Here is a 26,009-nt window from a genome sequence, read left to right as displayed (position 1 = left end):
TGATATTGATCAAAATTCTAAAGTGTGGCGGTGTATTGTTCTGAAGCCCACAAGACTGGCAGTGGCTTTTTGGGCCGGCCCACCAAGTGTGGGATGCGTGGACTGGACACGGCTAACAGCATGTAGCCAGAAGAAAAGATGTGGGTGATAATTGATACAACATTCCAAACCAACATCTCTTTCACTCTGCATGTAAAATGTAAGCAATCAATTTTGAAAGAAATATGTGTTCCTGTCTAAATGATTAAGTGGTTAGCACATTACTAGAATAAAAAAGACAGGAGCTGTTTGGATTACATAATTGTTAGCATAGGCTTTGTAACATTTGAAGGGGTTCTCTCCAAATCAAACCCTTGTTTTTTCATTGTCGTTGACTTCAAGAATATTAGGCCCCACAGTTTAAAACGAAACAAAAGAAGCGTTCAGCAATCAGGAGGTAGTGTTAAAGTGTTTTCTTTTTCTCTAAAAAAAATGTTTCTACCTTTTCCTTCAAGCCAAACAGGCAATAAAAAAAAATGATTCCAAACTAGCAATTCCCCTAGTTTTTAAAATCTAGAAGCATGAAAATCTTAGGCTTTCTTTGGTTTGGTTGTGGCTGGGCTTTAGAAAGCCAATAAAGCATGAGAAAGATCTTTTGGTGAGATGCTCTTTTAAAGCCATAACCTAGGAGAAGTTGAAGTCCAAAAATACTAAAAATAGGAAGCTCCAATTGAAGACTTCTCTAATGTCTTGCTTTGATATTTCATTCTGATACCTGAAAAAAGTGAATCTTTCTCATTTATCTAATTGTTATTTATGCGGGGACCCGTGCGATGCATGGGAAATCTAAAAGATTTAATAATTTTATTTACTATTAATTAATACTAAATTAATAATCAAAATTTGATGTTAATTGACTAAAAGTATTCAAAGTTATTGTTAATGTCTATAATTTTAATAATTGTATTTTCCATTTAATGTTGATTTATAGAAAATAATCATTGTTAATTTAATATGAATAAATATTTTTATTAAATTTAGTTTTATTAATAATTTGTAGTAACTTTAATAATTGTTATTATTTTTAAAATGAGATTCCAATTAACTTTAAAAAAATAAAAATAATTACAAAAGTTAACATCTTTTATTAATTTCACTAATAATTAACAATTATATAGGAATGACAACGGAGTGGGTTCAGGGCGGGATACCCCATCCCTATCCCTACCTCATAGTCAAGACATTCTACTCCATTCCTGCCTTGTCCTCGTGTGTCAGGCAGGTTCAGGGCAAGGCAACCACTCCCTAATGTCGAGCGAGTTTAAAGGCAAGGCACCCCACTCCTCGTCAAGGATGGGGAATCCCCGAATTTCCTCGCCATGTCCCCAGTATTGGGCGGGTTCAAGTAAAGGTGTAAATCGGGTCGTGCTGCGCCGGCATGGCACAACTCGCATGTTGTGTCGTGCCGGCCCATGGGGCGTCCTAGGTCGTGCCTCCCCCCCTAGGATAATTTGGGGGGTCGGTTCGGCACGGCCAATGGCCCGAGCTCACACGGGCCTGTGCCATACCGTGGGCTGGGCTGGTCCATGTGCTAAGCCTTAGGCCAAGCCAGGCCACAGATCAAACCAAGCTATGAGAGGTCCATTTAAAAAAAATAGAAAAAAATGTTTAAATTTTTATTTCATATGATTTTTGATGTATATAATTGTTTATATATACAATTATACATATTCATGGGCCTGGTAACCCAACGGCTCGACCTGACCTAACTTGTTATTTTCCAAGCTTGGATAAGATTTCAGGCTCATGGGCTCAAGCTCGAGCTTTCTCAAATAAGCCCAGCCTGATACTATTACATATATAAAAAAAGTACTTATGTTATATATAATAAATATAAATATATATATATATATATATGCTTCTTAAATTATTAATAAATATCAATTTACTATTAGAAAATATAAATTACTTTATTAATTTATTAAATTATTACTAAATTAATATAATATTAGTTTATAAAAGTATACTGAAAATAAGACATTTTGTGTATAGATTAGGCTTCGGGCTTGGGCTCGGGCTTGAGCTTCATGCTTTATATAAGGGCTGGGCTTGGGCTTGCATATTTTATGTTGATTAAGAGGCCCATGTTAATTATAAAACTATGATTTTTTACAAATTAATTTTTATTTAATTTTTGTCTAGTATAAAAAATATAATATTTGTATATATATTAATACAAAATTTGTTATTTAAATATTATATAATAATATTTACCATATATGCATATAACTTCCAAGTTGAGCTTATTAGGGGTTATTTAGCTTGGGCCCGATCTGCTAAAGTCATCATTGGACTCCAAAAGTTTGATACTCAATTAGACTTCGAATCTAATTATCCGTGATAAATGTGTGGGCATGATGCATATCTCAGCTAGACCTAATTCAAAAGAAAATAGTTGCTTTAATTTGCAAATTTATAGATCTAATAGTTGCTTAAGTTATAAACAATTATTACTTTTTATTAATTATTAATGTTGTAATTAATAATATTAATTAATTAATACTGTTAATTATTAAAACTATTGTAATTATGAAAATTTCTATTAATTAAACTAACCCATACCCCTATGGGTTGTAAAACCTCAAAACCCATTCTTCAAGCAAAAAAGCTTGTCCCATTGTTGTCGTTCGGGAGGGTAGGGATGGGTACCCACCGAGTATGGTAGAAATTGCCATCCCTAGTTTAAATGTTGCATTCACTTGTTACTATATCAAAGTATGAATTGCCATACCTAATTATTAAAAATACTATAATTATATAAATATAATTAAATGTAATTTTTTAAAAATAATTCCTGTTACTTATAAAATAACATATGATGTAATTAAATGTATTTTTTTTAAAATAATTATTGTTAATTATAAAACAACCATATGTTGATTTTTTTAATTATAAAATAATTACTATAATAACTATTGTAATTACTAATACTTCTAATTAATAAATACGGCTAATTACTATGTAATTTTCTGATAACTACTGATAATTATAATTAAATACTGTTAAGTAATAAATACTGTTCATTAATTATAACTAAATACTGTATTTAATATTAATTAATAAATACTATTAATTAACTAAGTACTGTATTTATCGAAAATACTGTTAATTAATAAATACTGTAATTTTTAATAAGTACTGTTAATTATAAAATTACCGTGTGCTGATTTTTGTTAATTATATAAATTATTACCGTTAATTATACAAAATAATTACTATTAATTTTCTGATAATTACTTATAATTATAATTAAATAGTGTAAATTAAATACTGTATTCAATACTATTAATTAATAAATATTGTATTTTCTACACTAATGTTAATTAATAAACATTATAAAAAATAATGTTAATTACAAAAAATAGTTACTGTTAATTTTTTAATAATTACTGTTAATTACAGTTTATTTTTGTTACTTTGTTTTTGGCTATTTTTTTGAAAATACTGTTATTTAATAAATACATTATTTTTATTGAAAATACTGTTATTTAATTTATTGAAAATACTGTAAATTTAATTAAATACTGTAATTATTAAAAATTATGACAAATACTATAATTTTTAAACATTGTAATCATTAAATTACTGTCAATTAATAAAGACATTATTTTTAATAAATACTGTAATTATTAATACTTGTAATTAATAAATACGACATTATTAAAATACTGTAATTATTTAAATGTCATTAAATGTAATTTTAAAAAATAATTACTGTTAATTTTCTTGGTTGTTGTAAATACATTTTTAAAAAATAATATAAATACATTGTTTTTAAATAAATACTGTAATTAACAAAATACCGTTTTATGAATATATTGTTAATTTAATTAAATACTATTAATTAATAAATACTGTATTTTTGGTAATTATGTAGATTATTAAAAATTATGGAAAATACTTTAATTATGAATAATATCGTAATGATTAAATTACTGTTATTTAATAAATACTGTTAATTAGTAAATACAATATTTATTAAAATACTGTTAATTATTAAAAATATGTAATTATTTAATTGTAATTTTAAAATAATTACTGTTAACTACAGACCTACAATTGACTTTTGTATTTTTCTGATAATAACGTTTATTAATGACTGTTAATTCTATTATTATTGATTAATTGATTATTGTTACTGATTTTATACAACCTATGATTCACTGTTGGTGCGAATCGTCCGAAACACGATTTGGGTTTGGATAAATTTGGTATACTATCGAAAACAGGTCGCGAAAAACCTGTTTTCGTCATCTTCTTTGCTCGATCGTTAAAATGGGTTCTATGAGGATCCGATTATTTGTTTTCAATTTTTATTACCAAAAAGCATGCTTTCTGATGAGGGCGGATTTGGCCCTCCAATAACCTCATGACACATGGCATCCCGAAACAGCTGGATGACACCCAGATGCCACCTAAGCGATGATTTGGAGTCCTAGATCGTAGTTCGTCTTCGCCCCAACCTGGCAACCTAGCTTTATCGCTGACCTGGCGACCTCGACCACAACTTAGGTCGGCTTGCAACACCTCGTCACCGGCCGAAGTGACCTCGACGAGAGGCACTACCTCTCTCGAGGGCTTGCCGACCTAACTGAGGACCAGGTGGTGACCTGCGAGATGTGCTCGCCGACAAATTCGACATGCATACCCCGACACTCCCAGGTTTCTCTGAAGTTGGCTCGCGTACCAAATGTTCTGGAGGATGGTCAACGTGCATAGCAGTTACCTCCAAGGATTTCGGACTGATAAGGCACGACCTCTCGGAAATCTCAGATGCGGTGCGTGAAGCCTACGCCAAACAATGCCTATATAAAGGCACCAACCCCAATGACATAGGGTACGCGCGATTATTTGCTCACTAGCTTACTAGCATACAAACTTTTAGCTCACACAACCCAGTACTGACTTAAGTATCTAAGCGACCTTGCTGGGTTAGCCACCCCGGGTTCTCTAATCCTTTGTCTTGCAGCTTGGTCCAATTCACTACACGACTAAGGTCCAGATCATCTTTCAGCTAGAAACTTTCAAATTGCGCATCATCACCTCCCTTTCAGTGAACCTTGTTTTAACTCATTAGGAATGTTTGTGTGCAAATTCCATCCTTTCCAATAGAACGAATCTGAATCTTAGCATCCAAATTCGTATGGAAACAAGACTTGTTAGGAATGTTTGTGTGCAACATATTGAATGCTAAGGATCAGGTAGCACTGAGGAGGATTCCATCCTTACCAATAGAGTATTATAGTATTAGTTTAGTGTGTTGTGGTTTATAGAGGGCTTAATTTAATGGGATTAATGACGAAGATCGCAGAAATTCCTGGAATTTTTGTGGTTTGCCTATTATAGCCCAAATTAAGGAGATTCATGGGGAAAAGGCTGCCAAAAATTAATGGATTTTTGACCAAATTGAAATTCAAATAGGACTCCGATATGAAAATTTAAATAAAGTATTGTAGCGTTGTAGGTGGAATTAATGGCATACATGGGCGGGGGACGCTTGGCAAGTCCAAACGTCTCTGGCTCCACTTTATTTCATAAAAGACTGATTGGTTGTGGGATAATTATCTGGATTAAAAAATTGAAAAAAATCAAATAATTAAAAAATTAGAATGAGAGGTTCCTGAAAGGAGAGCTATGCTGATATAGCAGGACCAGTTTTAAGTCCTTGAGAGTGAAATTGCGAAAAAAGCCTTCCAAGCACCAACTTATACCATTTTTTATTTGATGGAAGATAAGAAGAGACACAGAAAGTTGAGAAAGTCACTTGAAAACTTTGGCAAAATTCATTAACAATTTTCCCTTCATTTTTTTTGTTTCTCTCTTATTTTCTATTAAACCAAACAAAGCCTTATTTTCACTAATGTAAACATCATGTTGTTAAGCATATCGTAAGACAATTATCATTCATAGGTGTTTGATACCATGGACCTTTATTTTTATAAAAGCTCCACATCAGTAACAAGTAAGCATAGTAGGGAATATTTATTAAAAATATGCATACTTTGAATACCTTGGTTTATTTGAAAGCTGCCATTTGATGTTTCTTGCAATCATACTACCGTTTCTTTCCTTATTTTTGTTTATATAGTGCCATCTAGCTGGTTGGTAAGGTCTGTTACTGATTATAGCAAAGACTTACGATCAAATCCCGTCTGCACCTAGGTTAAGGGGTTATGGGTTGAGGGATGGGCTACCCCCCCCCCGAATGGTTAATCGACTGGTTCAGCGGTTTGCTGACAAAATCAATGGTTTTGGAGGAAAACAGAACCGATCAGGTGACCAGTTCTCAGTTTTTCCGGTCTGACCGGTTTTGAAAACAGTGGAACCAATGATAGCACCCCCCAACTAGTCATAAATACATGAGTTCCACAACTGTTCAATCTTTCGCTTAATTGGTGTTTGGAATCAATATTGGGTTTTTTTTTTCGAAAAATATGCCACCTTAAATCTATTTTTCAGATGTTTGGTGTTTAATTATACGCTTTTTTGAAAAACGTTTTCTTAGACCATGCTTTGAAAATTTGGAAAGATGTATTTATTTCATTTCATGGGCATTTATAAATAGGATATTTATTGCTTTAAACGTTTATTCGAATAATTCTACTTTAAACATTTCTTGCTTTTGTTGTTTGGTTTAATGTTTCTTACTTTCTACCTTAGATTAACACCACACAAAAAACATCGTGAAAACAAGAATTTGACATTTCCCCAAATGTCTCGTGCACATAAATCCAAACATTTATGTTTTTTAGTGTTTATTTGATAAATGTTAAACCACGCACAATAAACGCCAACACCTATGTAACGCTTATATGACAGCATTTTTTCAATTAACTCACACAGTACCAAAAATATCTGTGGTCTGAAATCCATTTTTGGTGTTTTATCGTTCCTTTTTTACTGTTGCTCTGACATGACAATGAAAAATGACTATATATGCAGCAGCAACAACAGCAATGGTACCAAATAGAAAAAAGAAAAGAAAAATGATTTCTAAAATAACAACATACCAATTTGTGGAGCTTTATCATTGGTACCCAAACACTGCTTCAACCATTTTAACAGCAGTGTCCAATATTCTCAGGCACACTACACTTTTCTTTGGACACTCTTTTGAACATAGGCCTATGAATTGAGCGAATTCAAATTGAATCAGGCCATATTTGAATTTGAATTCAACTACAGAAATAGTGATTCGAATTTTAAATCAACTCGTGCCCAGTCTTCTTTTCCTTTTCTATGGGCATAGTATATAACAAAACATGTAAATGTTGGATTATTGGACTCACTCGGCCCACCAAACTAAATAATGAAAGCAGGTTGACTGAGGCTTTGGGCTGAGCATTGAAGCCCAACAGTGGACAGCCCCCAACTAGTGGTTCAACTGGCCAAAATTCTGCATGTACAAAAACTTATAACCACTATTAAGTATATGTGTTATACGTGAGAATATTTTCTTCATATTAATTACTTGAATTTTAGATATATCATAGTTAATATAGAAATTAAAAATGAACAAAAGTAACAATATGATTAAAAATAAACTTAAATATTTATTATTCAATTATGACATCATGGGTTTCTTTGAAAAGTTCGATCACTGACCCACCATCTAGATAAGAAAATACCTTTGCTTTTGTATTAGTTTTAAATTAGTGAAAATTATAATTGGAGCCGACTGTACATTTAAAATTAGGCTACAAGTTGGTCCATAAACCAACAAAAATCTGACAACCGGCTCTACATTTCAAATTATAAAACCCTTGTCATGTCATCGAAAGTTTATGTGGTTGTTGCCAACACGGGACTCTAAATCCATGTTGGACACAACAAAAAGCTTATATTGAAATTGCCCTTTAATATTGAGTGATTGGAAAGTAAAAAAATGGGTTTTAGTCTCTCTCTCTCCCCCTCCCCTTACACTCTCTCACTCATAGTCATCTTTATCTACTCAACGACTACGTGATTTGAAAGTAAATAAATATGGTTTTTGATTTTTATATTTACGTTCTCTATATCAATTTCTCTCATTCTCTCTCTCTCTACCTATTGTTCTCCCTCAATCTCTCATATTCTCTTTCTTGGTTGATCTCTCATTTTCTTTTAATTTTATCATTCTCCCCCCGTTTTTCTCCCACTCCTCTTGTTTTTTTTTTCTTACACACTTATATGGTATTAATCAAATCATATAAAAAGAACATGAGACCAACTTGGTATGGTTCAAAAATTATTACACCAATTTGATAAAAATTTAAATGAATCTTTTGGCTATGAAATTTACACCAATTGGAGAACAATAGAGATTGAGGGAGAAGGAGATATTGACCGAAAGGGAGAGTGAGGGAGAAGAATGAAAAAGATTGAGGGAGAACAATAGAGAGAGAGAGAGAGGGGGGGGGGGGGGGGGGGAGGAGGAGATAGAGGTTTTGATTTGGCTATAGATCGAAGCTGAAAGAGTGGGAGAGACAGGGAGTGGGAAATCAAGAGTTGACTATGAGAGTGAGAGAGAAGGGAGAGAGATAGAGGAAGTGGAAGAGAAACTGAAAATCTATTTTCGGTATAAGTTTTTTGTTGTATCCAACATGGACTAAGAGTCCCATGTTGGCAATAGCCACATAAGCCTTTGATGACATGGCGGAGGTTTTTATAATTTAAAATGTAGAACTGATTGTCAAAGTTTTGTTGGTTTTAAATGTACAACCGACTTTGACTATAATTTTCCCTTTAAATTATATATTTCATTTACATTATATAAAATATTTTTTACTTATTAATTTTTGTTTGTCTATGGTATCATTTGACTCAAACCACTAACCCACCATCTAAAAATAAAGATTGTTTGATTTTTAGGTTGACATTAAATTTTGTATCACATTTCCATCACTGATAAAATTATTCCTTATGTATAAAACTTTTTTTTGTTCAATATAATGAATACACAATATTAGAGATGTACATAATATTTTTTTTATAAATATATAACATTGGATATGTGCCCAAAATTTTCTCTATCTTTTTTTTTTATTCTTTGTATTTTCTATTATTAAATATTTTATTATTTGACTATGACATCATTTCATTTCTAGGCAGATTTTGAATTTGGAATTCCATTTTCATCATTAATAAAAATACTTCTTACATTTCATAGTTATTTATTTTAATTTTTTTCTTATTTAATTATGACATTATTTATTAATCCATTTGACCCCAAATGGTCGAATTGTTTGCCCACCACCGAGAGGGAAGAAAATGGTTTTGTTTTCATATTACTTTGCGAAATATTTATTTTTATACTATTAAAATTAATATTGTAGATTTAATTACAATAATTTAATGATGAAAAAAATATATCTTAAATATAGAATTTAATGAGAGAGAGTAAGAAAATATTTTATTTTCAATTGGTTTTAAATTTTACATTCCATTTCCATCATTAATAAAAACATTTCTTATTTATCATACTTATTATTGTGTAATATGTATGTTAAAAATGTTTCCAATTTTTTAATTTCTATTTTTTTTCATTTTATCTATTTTTTAATTTTATTATTTAATTGTGGCAACATGAATTAACCCATTTGACCCAAAATGATTTAATTTTTTACCACCACCTAGATGAAAATATCATTTTTATTAGGTAGATTTTAAAAGCATAAGCTTTTATGTTATTGGAATTATTAATTTATTAAGTATGGATTTAATTAATAGAACTTATGATGAAAAGAAACAAAAATGACTTAAATACATGATTCAATGAACATGAATGCAAGTTAATCACTTTAAATGTTGGATTTAATGAGAAAAAAATGAATGTATTGGATATCTTTAAATTACCTCTTTTCAACTCATTTAGACTCAATTTAGGAGTGTAAATACAAATATGTACTGTACAAATATATACAAAATACAAGGTTTTACACTCTACAAATTTGTATTTTTACTCCTTCCAAACTGAGCCTTAATATCAAAAACCAATTACCCTATTTGCCCTTTTTTTATCAATAGAGGGATAAAATTGTCCTTGGAAGATTTCAAAAATATTTTTGAGGCCATTCCTACTTTTTAAAATAGTATAGATAGATCTGATTTCATAGGGCATCTAATGGATGATAGAAGACATTCTCTCGTAAAGCAAAAGAAGCTTTACAAATAACGTACAAATCAAAATAATTATAAAAAAAAATAACGTACAAATCAAAATGACCATTACTATGATGGACCCATTACCTTGATTATACAGTCCCTAAAACAGCCATCAAGTTAAGCTAATCAGTAATCAGGACTCATTAAAACAAGGGTGTTCCCCTTCTGGAAATAGTTTAGTAAAACGCTTTGGTTGAAAACGGAATCAAGTATTTATCAGTAGAATCCTCATTAATCAAACGGATGATCTCAATCTCAATTACAATTTATTGACAATGTGGGATCCGTTACAATTTATATCTACTGAAGAGCGAATGGAATAATAAAAGAGAAAAACCAGTATTTTTTCATTAAGATAGAATGAATTACAGAAAACATTAGAGGTAAGAGTGAGGGAAACAATATGCGGTAAGAATACAGTGGGAGAAATCGTGTAGAGGATTAAAGAAGATACGGATAAGCTTTACTTGCTATTACCTTTCACCTTCCTCTGAGGGCTGCTATTCGATCTGCTAAATCATCATAGTCTGGAAGCTTAGGATGGACATGGGCAGCTGAGCTCGCCCTATCAGGCTGAAAGGAAGCAGCACGAACAGGCCTCCTTGACACCTCAGTTGGAGTTTGTGGTTCTGAAGGGAGTGACAGTGTTCTAGCTAGAGGATGTCTCGCCTCCGAGCTCAAGTGGTCCCCATCTCTGTTTCTATGCCGTCTGCGTTCACTAACATCAGCATGGACCTGATGTGCAGGAGGTTTAAACTCCTTCCTTGGTCTGTCTTGTACGTACTGTTCACAAGGTGGTTGTTTCTCACTAACATCAGCACGAGCCTGATGTGCAGTAGGATCTTTCGACTCCCTCCTTAGTCTGTTGTGTACACACTGTTCATAAGCTGGTTGCTTCTTACTGTAGTGTATCAGCAGCCTATCCATCATCTTTTCCTCCTCATCCTTCTGATCTTGATCATCGTCAAATAAAGCATGGTGTCTCCGTCTTGCATGATCTCTTCTCCTGCCACTTGAACTTCTCTTGACACCTTCATCAAATTCAAAATTACCATCATTTTCACAACCTGATGGAGGTTTCAAGTGTCTCCTCCTGACTGACCTTGGTTTTGGCTTTCCATCATCAGCTGAATCACTCTGTTGATAGTGATTCTTTTCATCCCCTTGACCATTCATCCTTTCAGGTCCAGCCATTTGTCGCTCATAGTCAACATGGTCTGATTTGTTTTTTGCCATTTGCGGTCTTTGATTATTGCCAAAGTCTCTATTATGGAATGCAGGACCAAGAGATGATCCATCAAAGTCTGAACCTGTAAGATGAGCCTCGGGCTTTGTTCCGTATTTACCATCTTTTGGTTTGATGTAAGGAGGGGGAACAATGTTATTGGAAAAAGGTTTCATACTTTTTGCCTCTTCCTTGGGAACATTTTCTATTGAGTTTGAATGATTCTGTAGATCGTTGTGGCTACTACCTGGAATGGGTTTGTCTTTACCAACTGCTTTCACCTGCTCTCGTGCTGTGTGGGTGGGAGCCACTTCTGGTCTTCTAGGAACCTCCCTGTGATTGTAGTGCTTGTACTCATCATCAATAAGTTCCTGCCTTGGACAAGATAAAATGTCCTGTTCTCTTTTCATAAGAGTATCCCCTCTGGTGTTGTGCCGTTTGTACCCATCATCAGCAATATCCCCTCTGGTGTTGTGTCGTTTGTACCCATCATCAGTAAATTCCTGTCCATCCCCTCTGGTGTTGAGCCGTTTGTAACCATTATCAGTAAATTCCCGTCTATCCCCTCTGGTGTTGTGTCGTTTGTACCCATCATCAGTAAATTCCTGTCTATCCCCTCTGGCGTTGTACCGTTTGTAACCATCATCAGTAAATTCCCGTCTTCCATCAGACAAAAGCTCTTGCTTATCTCTTTTCATAACAGTATCCCCTATGGTGTTGTGCCGTTTGTACCCATCATCAGTAAATTCCCGCCTTCCATCAGACAAAAGATCTTGTTTTTCTCTTTCGGCAACAGTATGGTCCATGCCTTTCCGTGGCTCATAGGCATCCTTGATGACTTCCCACCTTCCACGGGATAAACCATCTTGATTGTTTCTTTTGGGGATATTATCTTCTCTTCCATTGAATGATTTGTATCCATTAATATTAGATTCCTGTCTTCCATGGGAAGAAAGATCCCGGTCTTCCTTTTTCTGGATAGCATCTCCCCTACCCTTGTGCAGTTTGTACTCATCACCAGTAAGCTCCTTCCTTTCATGAAGCAGATGGTCTGGGTTATCTCTTTTTGGGACAGTGTCTTCCCTATCATTGTGTGATTTGTACCCATCCTTAGTGATTTCCTGCCTTCCTCTAGAGAAGACATTCTGGTTATCTCTTTTAGGGACAGTATCCTCTCTGCCATCACGCACATTGTGTCCATTATCATTGCCATCATTGAAAGATCTATGTTTCTTCAGTTGGTCCTGCAAAATAAATATAAAAAATATTGCAAAATATTTAGCTAAACCAAGAGGTCAAATGGAAAAAAGATATAGTTGCATGTAAGTGTACACAGAAGGTCCCAATACTACTTTTATTTAAACTTGCATTCAGTCCCTCACACCCCCCCCCCCGCCCACCACACGAAAAAAAAAAAAAAAAAAAAGCAAAGGAGACAAAAGGCAAAAGGGGTAGAAAATCAGATAAGCTTGCCTGTGCAGATGAAGGGGCATTAGGCATCTTCTGGTTAGACATATTCTGCTCAAACGCTGTGGAGTCCCACTTTATAGAGAACTCTTGTGCTATTTTCCGCATTAACTGGAGCTTCTTATCCATTGTGAGAGGTTTTGGTGCCAATTTCTCAACAAACTACAAAACCATCTTAAAAGATCAGTTCTAGATAGAGCTTTAAGGTACAAAGATTGTTCTTTTCAGGATAGAGGTATGCATTATCACCTCTTGATTCACAAAAGCTTCTAAGGAACTCCCATATTTCTCTGTAAATATTTGCCTAAGGTCACGCAGTTCTGGCAAATCAGCAAACCTTGCAGCAGCAAACATTAGAGATGGTACAGCTTCCCTGCATTCCTCAGGGCATGCACTGTAAAATAAATTTTATAGAAACATATATCAATGCCATACCTCATAGTGTAATTGAAAACAAAAATAAACTAAAACACAATTAACAAGGAAAAGAGGAACCTGCATAATGTTAGGGCCTTGAAAAATAGGTACATGGAAACCAAGACAAACAAATATGAGAAGTTCAATACCAGTTATTAATATCCCTTTAAGGCCCCAACACAGAAATATGCTACATCTGCCCACACCATGTTCATCTTGCCACACTTTATGTGACTACATAGTTTTGTAAAGGTACTTCATTTCACTTTTTATAACTGAGTTCTATCTTTTAATCCTGAGCTATTCTTCTCCAAGCATGTTATAGATATATCAACTGAATGTATCTACAAGACAGTGATAATTCGGGAGTTATGAAACCTGAAACCAACTCTAATTGGCTCTTAGATGAAAGAACAATAATGTCAGCAACAAGTTGATGAAAAGGACAACATCCATATGAAAGAAGACATCCCTGTGTTTCCACCATTTTGCACAATCAATTTCCTTTGGGACACAAAGTTACAAACCACAAACTCATAACTGCATCTCCTGATATAAGTTTATCAAGATTAGAAATTCATAAATGAAGGAGATTGAAATGAGCTTAGGACTTTTAACCAACCTAAGGGTATTTGGTAAGTAAATAACTTAAGGCTTAAAAGCATTGGTATAGTTCCTTCATAAAAGAAAGCATGGGCATAATAAGTAGGAAATTAAAAAACATGCCATATGAAAATAAGACACGTCAGTTAATGATAGAATGGTAACCCAAGCATACCTCTGTTTCTGCATGACTGAAAGCTGTTTCAAGATACACTCGCAAAATTGCTCTACAAAATCATAACAGGAAGAGAGGTATAGCTCAACTAGGAGCCCTTCCGCCTGTTCCACATCCAGCCAAAAAACAAGCCTTTCAGGAATGTATCAAGATATTTGTGGAAGAGAAACTAGGTTGGAGAACCTTGGTGAATAAAGATGAAAATGCATTATTTTTTTAATTGCATTAGGAATTTCATTAGTAATGGAAATTATTATTTTTTTAATCGCCAAGCAGTTTTGTACAGTGTGTTATAAAATACTTTTATATTCTTAATTTTTTGAGGTTATAATTATAAAATAGAAATTATTAAACTAAAATATTCATCGTGTGATTATATACTAATTTCTTTTAATTATTTTCTTGTTTGTTAGGGTTTAATCAACACAAGCATTGCTAAATGTTGTATTGAACCCTCAAAGACTTCAAAACCTAAACCAATCATTATTTTCCTATAACAAAAATAGGGTTTCAGCCCCTATATTTTTTGAATTTTCTTTTCTTTCTTTTTTTTTCTTCTCATGAATATGTTGGAAATTGGAATATATTGATTTTCTATACTTTAACATGAAGTTTGCTTTTCTTATGAAAACTATGGATAATTAATAAGGAAAAATGGTTATGGAACCTAGGGAACTACCTTAGGATATATGTTTTTTACTTACAAAAGAAAAAAAATCCATCACCTAGGCAACTAGGCGACAAGGCGCCCCCCTATCGCCTAGCATTGCCTTGGAGCCTTGAAAACTATTTTGTACAACCCACACTCAAGTGAAGCATATACTGTTTGAGCTCTTTGGCATTTTGGATTATCTTTCTTCTCTAACATTCCTCAAAAGGTTGCATGAGGTTTCTCTAGAGAAGTATTAGTCATATAGGTTTACAGTCATTAGAACTGTTCATGGGCTGGGCCGGGACGGTCTTTGCCTCTTTATCAACAGAAAATGTGCAGGCCCGAGCCCGGCCCGACCATCGGGCCTAGACCTTGAGCCCGAGCCTAGCCCTTATATAAAGCCTGAAGCCCGACTTGTACACAAAATGACAAAATGTCTTATTTTTAGTGTACTTTTATAAACTAATATTATATTAATTTAGTAATAATTTAATAAATTAATAAACCAATTTGTATTTCCTAACAGTAAATTAATATTTATTAATAATTTAAGAAACAAATATTTATTATATATAAGATAAATGCTTTTTTATTATATGTAATAGTATCCGGCCGGGCTTATTTGAGAAAGCCCGATCCTGGCCCGAAAAATGATTGGGTATGAAATTGACCATAGGAAAATGACCGGATATTTGAGAAAGCCTGGGTCGGGCTTATTAGGTATGAAATCTCCCTAAACTCCTCTAAGTTACAGTATCCACCCATGCAAATTGACCATAGGAAAAAAAAAATTAATGAACTTTCACCAAGTTACTGTATCAGCTCCTCATGCAACCTTCCCTAATGTGCATGTAACGCATGAAAAAAGGTTTTTGCTACCCAAATACATGTATCCAGTACATAGAAATGCATGTTTAAGAAATCAAGATCTAACGTTGCATTGATTTTCCGGGACAAGCACAAAATTTACCTTACAGCTGCTAATATAAGACCATGGTGCATACAGAGCACAGGCATAAAAGGATCGTTGGAGCAGCAGAGAAAATGAAAAGAGACTCAAAGAACATATATTAGACATGAAAAGCCTGTAGAACTCAAGAAAGTCTATAGCTTTTTTAATCAGCAGAAAATATGTAAAAAATCAATAGAAATAGATGGGAAAAAACAACAAAGGCACACTTGAACAGGTCTGCGATACATGAATCCGTATGCGTGGCTGAATGGAAACACAAGCCACCCACCCTATCTTTAAAAAACTCTAGGCTCCAAATTGTGGACTCATAAAGTTTATGTCGTTCACCTCATAAGAAACTTCAGAAAAAGCTAGACGAAATTTAAATTTGCTTTGATAACAAGGATAAGCAACTTAAAATCGCTCATGAAGATCAAGGAAAAAATGGAACGGAAAATAGAAAAGAAAAGAATCGTAATCCCTTTACTTGGCCAATTCAATCCATATACTCCAGATTCGCAGAGAAAAAAAAATGAAAAAGCAGAAGAGCTAATAATTTGAAAAAAAAAAAAAGTTTGAGGCACAAAACCATCACAAATTCAGATGATTAGTTTCTTCCTTTTTCCATGAAATTTCACGATTCCATATTCTCTTCTTCCTCTACCTTGATCCTTGTTTAATTTGCATTTATATCATGCAGTCCAAAAAAATGCAAGAAACAACGAAAAACAGTGAAGAGGAAGCGATATAAAATGAACGTTACCCGGCCGTACGCATTGATATCGAGACCACTGGAAAGTAGATCAGCCATATCCTTCTTCAGATACTTCAGCATTGCGTTCCTCTTCCTCCGTATCACATCGATTCGAGCTTTGATATCCTTGATTGACGATTTACTACAACAAGAAACACAAAAATCCAAAAAAAAAAAATTAGTAAAAACAAAACACACAAGAAAGATCCTTCCTTTCCCCAGTTCCTCCGGTCCAACGGATGAGAAAAATGAGAAGAAGATCTAAAAGCGACGATCAGAGTCGATGTTCTGAGTTCTGACTAACCATTTCCCTGAAAACCCTCGTCCCAGAAATCCGTCCAACATCTTTGCTCCGACCTTCTATTTCCGACGCAGGTGCACCAGGCTGAATAAATGTTCAATCACCAGTCGATTTAAGAGCTGAGATGCAAACTTAAACGCAAATCAAGTAATCTCCAGAGTCCATGTTCACCATTAAAGAAAGAATCTCCAGAACTCAAAAGCAGAGAAATATAGGCTAGAGAGAGAGAGAGAGAGAGAGAGAGAGAGGGGGGAATCAATAAACATTGGAGAGTGTATAAATAAAAGGGAAAGCACTACGCAAGCACAAGGTTCCGTTTGCCACGCTGGACTTCCTATCTCCTCCACTCTCACTACTCACTTCCGCCTCTCGTCAACGTCAGACAACTTTCAAACGGCGAACTTCTATAGAACAACTGTAATAGGAGGTGCTATTACGATAATACCCTTAATAATTGACTGTTGAACTCAAATCTCGGGAGGTTTTATCCCTTGAGCCCCGGCGACCAGTTTGTGTTGTGATCGTGATCGAGCCGTTCCGTATGTGACTTCAGGTTCAGGTTGACGGTTTGACGATTCTTTAGTTTTGTTAGCTGTTACTTGTTCGACGGTTCGATTTCGACCCATTAGCTGGACTACGGTTGTTGATTACAGTTGTCTCTCGCTCTGGAAGTCCGGATTTCAAATTGCTGGGTTGGCTCTTCGCCTCTTCCTTCATAGCCAGACTAGCGTAGCGGCCCCTTGTGGGGCGGAGATGTGAACTCAGCAGTCTGCTTGACGGCTTTTCCAAATTACCCCCGTTCACGATTAACTTGAAATATTCCTTTTGTCTATTGACCATTGACGGTCAGGTGGTTCAGTTCACCCACTCTTGAATGGAAAGTAAAGTGATCACGCACGAATAGCGCTGCAAAGTGCAAACGGATCCGATCGGACTTGGCAAAAGGTATTATCCAATCCGATTCCATAATAAATTCGATCGAACCGCATTTGATAAGAATCAATTAGGTTATGATTGAATTTGAATTCAAATATCTTACAGGATATTTGGTTCGAATCTCATTCCATTTGGATTGTAATTAAAAAAAATTTGATGCTATTATATAATCAATAAATATATATATATATTATTTATATAATATAATTAGTGAGAACTGACGAGGAATAATTTGGCACGACCTGATAAATAAAAGTTACGTGGACGCGATCTGCACTTAGGATGACAACTCAGTAAAGGGAGCCTAATCAGTGCTATGCGGAACTCGACGTAAAGTCACTTCAGCAATAGTTCACCTCAGCGTAATGACACCTCGGTTGCTGATCGAGTTCGGGGCCCAGGAATCGAAGTGTCACGTAATAAATCCCAGTATCTTCCCAACAGACTTCGGATATTACGGGATCATACCACATAACGGCAAGCCTTATCTTCTCCCCGTCTGAATCGGGCGACGATAATGAAATTCATTGACTGATACATTATTCCCTGACTAAAGCGGGAACAGATCTCACCCATTTAGGTCGCAGATCTCAGAAATGTTCCGGGAAACCCACAATAACTCGACTATATAAAGGCGTCAACCCCTCCATGGTCCAGGTACGCGCGATTACTTGCATCCAAGCTCTTTAGCACTTAGATTCTAGCTTGCAATCACAACATAGAACTGACTTAAGCATCGGAACGACCTCACCGGGTTAACCGCCCCAGGTGCTTTAATCCTCTGTCTTGCAGCTTGGTCCAGCTCGCTACACGACTAAGGTCCATATCATCCTCTAGCTAGGAGCTTCCAGATTGCGCACCATCAATTGGCACCGTCTGTAGAAAACGATTGAAAGGTCATCCCAATCTCTTTACAGTTTCAAACTCAGTCTCAACCACAATGGCATCTTCCAGCCACAACGGTAAGGGTAACATGAACATCACAGGGGGGCAAGAGCAGCAGATAGTCTCTCCCTAAGGACCCTCGGTGACAATTGGCCAGTTCACCATTCCTCTGACCATATCTAGAGTCTCATCACTATTTGCACCCCACGCTACCCAATAGGTGAGTGTCCCCCTCCCCCAGGTGAGCACCACATTCTCGGAGCCTTCCGTGATTCCCCTTGGGATTGGACACTCCCAGTTCAACGACCTTGTCTAGAGTGTCCGAACGATGCAGATTCAGATGCAACAGATTCATCAGTTCTAGCAATATTACTTTTATCATCAATTCCCACCACTACAACCAAACTAGCCGGCGAACAACCAGCACTAGTCCCCGCCTCGTAGGGAGAGAACTTCGCAAGTACTGCCCCCATTTGGGACGTACTCCACCCCGGGGTGTTGTAGGCGACCAACGTACCCCCTGCCTCTCGAAGAGAAAGCCCAAGGAATAGACCCGAACCAAGCCAGCCCAAGAGGCGCAGTTGGCAAATTTCCCATGTGGAGCAATGATCCGAGGTCCGAGGTGCAGGCTCTAGGACAGAAGGCTCTAGGAGAGACCCCTCGGTTCCTCACAGCATCCAGCATCGAACACATGACGAAGAGGAGGCGGCGAGAAGAATCTTCGAACTAGCTCGCCCTACTATTCGAAGTAAGATCGAAGTGCCTAACAACACAGAGGCTAGTAGTACAAATGTCGCTCCATCGAAGAACCAGCAGTGGCGACGTCGCAAGACTTGCCGTTCATCAGCAAGAAATGATCCAGCAACAAAGCCCAACCATCCAACTGACCAAGGTCGAGAAAGAGAGGAAGTGAGCTCGGTGGCCACAGGAACAACGCTTGCTCTTTTGAGGCGGCCTTCTCCCTTGACACTCGAGCTCCTAGCAGCCCCCATGCTGAAAGATTTCAAGGTCCCTCCACTAGACAAGTACGATAGGTCCTATGATTCCAATGATCATGTGGACACGTTCCAGTTCCAAATGCACCTTGTCGGGGCCGATGAGGCTTGTATGTGCGTGGCTTTCTCCACCACGTTCAAAGGAGTAGCTCAAACCTAGTACAGAAACCTGGTGCGGGGTTCCATCGGAAGTTGGGCGCAGTTCACAGACATGTTCACGGCCCAATTCATTACTAGTAAGAAGTGCCCAAAGTCACGGGAGAGCCTTCTGAACGTGGTGTAGAGGGAGGGAGAGTCAATTCGCAGCTATTTCAAATGCTTTAACGAGACATGCCTACGAATACCGAACCTTGACCCAACAGTATGTCTCACCACAGCACGCAAAGGCATTACCTATAAAGAGTTCAAGTGGCATGTTGTAGCCAACAAACCAAAAAAATATCACCGAGTTCCTCCAGTTTATCAGCACTGAAGAGGAAATAAACCAGAAAACTGACAACCAACTAGGAAAAAATGGAAGAGGGAGGAAGAGGGGACGAGCAACAAGAAAAGAAAGAAAAGTAAGTCCCCCAAGCGAAGAAGCAAATCCTTGAGCTCGAGAAGCAAATCCCCCTCGCGAAGTTACAGGTCGGGTCGGCGTTCCAGGACCCCTCTAGTGGAGATGATGAACTACACCCCTTTGAACACGAAGTGAGGAGAGATCCTAATGGCAATAAAGGATTCCCCTATTGTCAGATGGCCACCTAGACTTTGTGGAGACCCAACGACTAGGAACTCGAACATCTATTGTCACTTTCATCGGGACTACGGTCACAGTATAGAAAACTGTAGAAACCTCCATGACGAAATTGAAGAGTTGATCCGTCGTGGATACTTGAAAAAGTACATTCTACACGAAGAAAAGGAACAGGGGAACCGACAAGGAGAATAGAAAAAAGACGCCCCAAAGAGTAGCAGACAAAACGAACAACCACCTTGCCCGCTACCAGAAGAGAGACCAATCCGCGGAGTGATTAATATAATCACAGGGGGATCTATTGTAGCGGGGTGCACAGTGGCGGCTGGGAGAACATCATTTCGAGAGCTAAAGCATGAAGTAGAGAACCCACCCAAACGACCTTGGATTGAAGAACCGATCTACTTTACCAAGGATGACGCCCGCAGGATCCAGTATCCTCATGACGATGCCCTGGTTGTGAAGATGGTCATCAATGACTTTGAAATAAGGCGAATATTTGTGAACTCAAGTAGTTCGGCAGATATCCTCTTCAATGAAACCTTTGACAAGCTACAATTACAATACAGAGACCTAAAGCCGGTAGACGCCCCACTAGTAGGGTTCAATGGAGAAGAAGTTAGGCTTATAGGTCGTATCACAGTACTGGTGGAGGCGGGCACGTGACCAAATATTGTCTGGTTTGAGCACACATTCCTGGTGGTCACCACCCCATCCTCGTACAACGCAATCGTAGGTCGGCCTATTATGCATGTTTTACGCGTAGTAGTGTCGACCTACTACCTCGCAATGAAGTTCCCAACGGATTGTTGAGTGGGAGTTGTACAAGGCGACCAGCTCGAGTCTTGGAAGTGTTATGTGGCTACTCTCAAAAGAAAAGTAAAGATAGCAGAGGATGTCGAACTGGAATAACTGGCAGACTACAACGAGGAGCGAGCTGCCCCGATGGAAGAGACGGTCCACATACCAGTGTCCGAAACCGAACCCACCAAGACTCTCCAGATCGGAGCACTCGTAAGAGAACTGCTTCAAAATCAACTATTAACTTTTGTACTTAACAATTTAGACGTTTTTGCTGGTCTGCGGCAGAAATGCTCGGAATTGACCCTAGTGTCATAACTCACAAACTGAATGTATACCCTTTAGTTAGGCCAGTCCGACAAAGAAAATGCAACCTCACCCCGGAACGGTGGAGGGAAGTCGATGAGGAGGCGGGAAGCTCCTCGCTGCAGACTTCATCAGGGAGGTCCATTACCCGAGCTGGGTCGCAAACCCGATGCTCATGAAGAAAGCCAATGGCAAGTGGCGCATGTGCGTCGACTACACCGACCTGAATAGAGCCTGCCCAAAGGATTGCTTCCCCCTATCCAAAGTTGACCGCCTGGTAGATGCGACCTCAAGGCACGAGTTGCTGAGTTTCATGGATGCCTACTCCGGCTATAATCAGATTAGGATGGACACGACTGACCAAGACAAAACTGCCTTTGTAACTGAACTAGGGCTATACTGCTATAAAGTTATGCCCTTTGGTTTTAAAAACGCTGGAGCAACCTTCCAACGACTTGTAAATAAAATTTTTGAGCCTTTAATTGGCAATAAAGTGGAGTATTATGTTGACGGCATGGTTGTAAAGACAAAGTCCTCTGAATCTTTAATTAATGATTTAGACGTTATTTTCCAAATTTTAAGAAAATATAATATGAAATTAAATCCGAATAAGTGTGTCTTCGGAGTCACTTTGGGAAAATTTTTAGGCTACAATGTCAACCGGTGTGGTATCAAAACCAATCCAAAAAAGATAAAGGCAATTATGGACATGAGTCCACCTTGAAAAATAAAAGAAGTCTAGAGGTTGACTGGCCGGGTAACAACCCTAAGCCGTTTCATTTCCAAATCTGCAGGTCGATGCCTTCCTTTCTTTAAAGCCATTAAAAAGAATGAGGCTTTCAAATGGAAGGTGATGTTTTGAAGCTGTACCTCTTTGCAAGTGATGAGGTAGTCAATTCGGTACTAATTAGGAAGGTAGACCGGTTTCAATGGCCCGTCTACTATGTAAGGTACTATAGGACGCAAAAATCAGATACCCTGACATCGAGAAGTTGGCGTACACGCTAGTGGTAGCAGCTCGAAAATTACACCCTACTTCCAAGCCCATACCATTGTTGTCCTTATGGATAGACCTCTGAGGTACATCCTACTTAAACCCGAGGTGTCTAGGAGGTTGACAAAGTGGTCCATCGATCTCAGTGAATACGACCTCTGGTTCGAGCCACGACCTACGATCAGAGCCCAAGTCTTGGCAGACTTCATAGAAGAATGCACATTCAGCGCACCGACCCCTGAACTGACTGAGCCCGCTCGCACGTCAGAGGCATCAACCAGTGCGGCACTGGTCTGGTCGTAGCAGTACCGACCTGGGACGAGGAGCCCTGGATCTTCCATGTCGATGGCTCGTCTAACCAGCGAGGAAGCGGAGTGGGACTGATATTGTACGGCCCGAGCGAGGTGAAGCTAGAGTATGCTCTCTGGTTCAGATTTGAGGCAGAGTATGAGGCGCTAATTGCTGGGCTCAACTTAGCAAAGGAGATGGAAACGAAGCACCTCATCGTCTGTAGTGACCCTCAACTGGTAGTTAACCAAGTCAATGGCGACTACGAAGCTCGTGACTCGACCATGGCAGCCTACTTAACCAGAGTCAGAGAGATCCTGCCGAGCTTCCATTCTTGCTTTATCAGACAAATCCCGAGGTCCAAGAATGTCGAGGCCAACACTCTATCACGAATAGCAAGTACGAGTGACAACACTATGCGGACTGTGTACATAGAGAACCTACCTCAGCTCAGCATTTTCAGGGGGCAGAAGAGGTCGCTCCTGTGTTGCAAGTGGAACTGACTTGGATTAACCCGCTCGTTGATTATTTGCTCCATGGAACCTTACCTACAGAACGCAATGCAGCTCGGAGGGTAGAACGACAATCGGCCAAGTACATCCTCATAGACGGATGACTGTATAGGAGATCATTCACGCTCCCCTACCTACGTTGCCTGCGACCCACAAAAGTTGAGCTTGTACTTCGTGATATCCATGAAGGTCTATGCAGAGGACACCTGGGGGGTAGGGCCCTTGCCCAAAAGGCATTAAGGCAGGGCTACTATTGGCCCACAATGAAAGCAGACACACTCGAACTCGTCAAGAAATGCGACAGATGTCAGAGGCAGGCCAACATCCTTCATCAACCTGCTACCAACTTACAGTATCTTACTAGCCTGTGGCCCTTCGCATAGTGGGGAATCGACATCCTCGATCCATTTCCGCCGGCAACCAGACAGATGAAGTTCTTAGTTGTGGCGATAGACTAATTCACGAAGTAGGTGGAAGCCGAACCACTAGTAAGCATTACAGCTCGGAACGTGCAAAATTTCTTTTGGAAAAACATTGTATGTCATTTCGGACTCCCCAAAATCTTGATTTCGGATAACGGGAAGTAATTTGAAGATATTAAATTCCAAAATTGATGCGCTGAGATGGGGATTCAGCAGAACTTCACATCGGTAACACATCCACAAGAAAATGGGCAAGCCAAAGTAATGAACAGAGCCATCCTTCGCGGGCTGAAAGCTCGTCTTGCACGTGCTAAAGGTTTGTGGGTGGACAAGCTACCCAGTGTTCTTTGGGCCTACCGGACTACCATCAAGACAGTGACCGGTGAGACCCCCTTTAACCTCACATATGGTACAAAAGCGGTGATCCTGACAGAAATCGAAGTGCTCATGTTGCGACTTGAGGCTTATGATGAGGAAACAAATAATGACAAGTTTCATACCAACCTGGACCTTGTAGAAGAGGTACAAGACCTGGCCTACATCAGGACTGTGGCATACCAGCAGAAACTATCTCGGTACTATAACGCCTGGGTCAAGAAGCGGCAGTTTCGTGTTGGCAATCTAGTCCTACGAAAAGTTATGGTACCTAAGCCCAGTACGGGTAAGCTCGGACTGAACTGGGAAGGTACGTATGAGCTTGAGACTTTGGAAGGGAAGATAGTACCTCGAGCATGGAACATCGACAACTTAAGAAGATACTATGTATGAATCCACAACTCCAAGTATAAGCCACTCATGAAATCACCAAACTGGTCAAATAAACGACGAGCTGGAGAGAGGACCATAAGTCACTCCTGGAAGCCTAAGGGCTATGGTGCCGAGCTGATAACAGACCTCAGTATGATAAAAGTCCTAGTCGCCTGTTCGGCACAGGCAGCTTAAAACCCAGTCGCTTTGGCAAGGGCAAAGCAAAGTGACCCAGGCACAGACAAGTCAGGTATGTACCCTAGAGTGCCTGTTCGCCCTGGCATACAATGGTTATTAGATTATTCCCACTAGTGTCGAGCTTGCCAGCTCGGGAGTAATCTATACATAGAAAAAAGTTCACTCTTATTTGGTTTTGTTTGTTAGATCGGGAGTAATCTACACTTAGAAAAGTTTGCACATAAACATTGCAAAACACTTGTATTTCATTGATAAAAAACTTCAAGTACAAAGAGAAAGAGAAAGATTACAATTGACCGAGCTCGAAGGCTCGGAACATTGAGCATTACAAAAGGAGGGGGGGTCCAAGAAAAGAGGCTTCAATCTTTTCGGGGCCCTTCATCCTTATTGGAGACTTCGGCAGGAGGATCTGTCTCCATATGGTCCTCGCCAGCACCAGTCTCCTCTTCCTCGTCATCAAGCAGGTCGTCATCTCTCTGGTTCGGAGTTCAGATCTTTGGCAACTTCGATGGCCATCTCCTTGGTGATCTTCGACGTGGTTATGGCGCTAAGGTCGAGGTGGGGAAATTCACGCCGGGTCAACCACCTGCTGAGTTTGAACCCATTGCGGTAACCCCTTGTCCTTGCCTCGACCAGCCTTTTTCGAAACTCCACTAAGGACTTGTACTCCTCAACTGCCTTAACCTTGGCCTCCTCTATCGCCTGAAGCAGTAGTTCAGTTCGTTCCTTTACGTGGGCCTTGAGGTTCTCGACCTCCCTCTTCAATGCCGTTTCATGCTCTTCGAGCTCCTTCTTCTTTGACATCAACAGAGTTAGTAGCTCCTTCTTAGCTCGTGCATCGTTCTTCAGTTGATTCATTTTGTTGGAGGAGTTCACCTGCCAAAAAATCTAAGTACAAGACAATTTGAAAGACAAGTTCAAGAACGTACCACCATTCAGTGTGTGGCCGCTCGGGCCCCGAGTTGAGCAACTAGCAAGTCGGCCCAACGAGCGATCTCCTCAGTGAACACCGCATCCTTGTTCTTGAGAAGGCCAAACTTCGGAGTCAAAATGCTCCAAACTGGAGCGTCACTGGCCGAAGAAGTGGCGGTTGCTGGGACGGGCTCTGAAGACGTAGCCTCCTTGGGCATGTGGGGTGGGGTGGCCTTGCCCGAGTGCTCCTTGACCAGATCGATTATGGGAGGTTGCTCGGAAATTGGTGGGTTCACGGGCTCAGGAACGGCAACCTCAGTTGTGGCTGCTTCAGTATCGACGCGAGCCTTTTTGGAGGCTCTCTTCTTTTTCTTCCCCTTCTTCATGCCCCCGAAGAGCTCATCGGTAGGGATGTCGTCCATGGCAGTTGCGATAAAAACGAGCTAAGTCAGATACATTACCAAAGTAAAATGAATAGAAAAAGTACAGCAAATAGCGACCTACCAGGAGGACTTAGGCTAGCCTGCACGAGCTTCTCCTCGGTCACAA

The 26,009-nt window shown here is 38.5% G+C and overlaps 2 protein-coding genes across 3 annotated transcripts; one reads left to right on the top strand and one right to left on the bottom strand.

Annotated features, from left to right (window-relative positions):
- Positions 1-10,426: 10,426 nt before the first annotated feature.
- Positions 10,427-16,985, bottom strand: LOC104595213 (Regulator of Vps4 activity in the MVB pathway protein). Of its 2 annotated transcripts, XM_010255830.3 has the most exons (6): positions 16,732-16,985; positions 16,437-16,569; positions 14,070-14,173; positions 13,124-13,268; positions 12,881-13,036; positions 10,427-12,651 (listed from the first exon to the last, which is right to left on the bottom strand). In XM_010255830.3, exons 1-6 carry the CDS (start codon positions 16,770-16,772, stop codon positions 10,663-10,665), a joined length of 2,568 nt encoding a protein of 855 aa, XP_010254132.1. In that variant the 5' UTR covers positions 16,773-16,985; the 3' UTR covers positions 10,427-10,662. The 2 variants fall into 2 exon arrangements, with proteins under 2 accessions (XP_010254132.1, XP_088755161.1); XM_088899035.1 differs by lacking the exon at positions 14,070-14,173 and having other exon boundaries at positions 16,732-16,981.
- A 6,819-nt stretch (positions 16,986-23,804) lies between these two features.
- On the top strand, positions 23,805-24,745 carry LOC148801990 (uncharacterized). The gene is made up of 2 exons (XM_088897806.1): positions 23,805-24,264; positions 24,735-24,745. The coding sequence occupies exons 1-2, from the start codon at positions 23,805-23,807 to the stop codon at positions 24,743-24,745; spliced, it is 471 nt and encodes a 156-aa protein (XP_088753932.1).
- The last annotated feature ends 1,264 nt before the right edge of the window (positions 24,746-26,009 follow it).

This window comes from Nelumbo nucifera, chromosome 2 (assembly GCF_055504915.1).
Source record: "Nelumbo nucifera cultivar China Antique chromosome 2, China Antique-T2T, whole genome shotgun sequence".
Taxonomy (NCBI): Eukaryota; Viridiplantae; Streptophyta; class Magnoliopsida; order Proteales; family Nelumbonaceae; genus Nelumbo; species Nelumbo nucifera.
The sequence above is the reverse complement of the archived record's forward strand: the minus strand, read 5'-3'. Positions and strand labels throughout refer to the sequence as shown.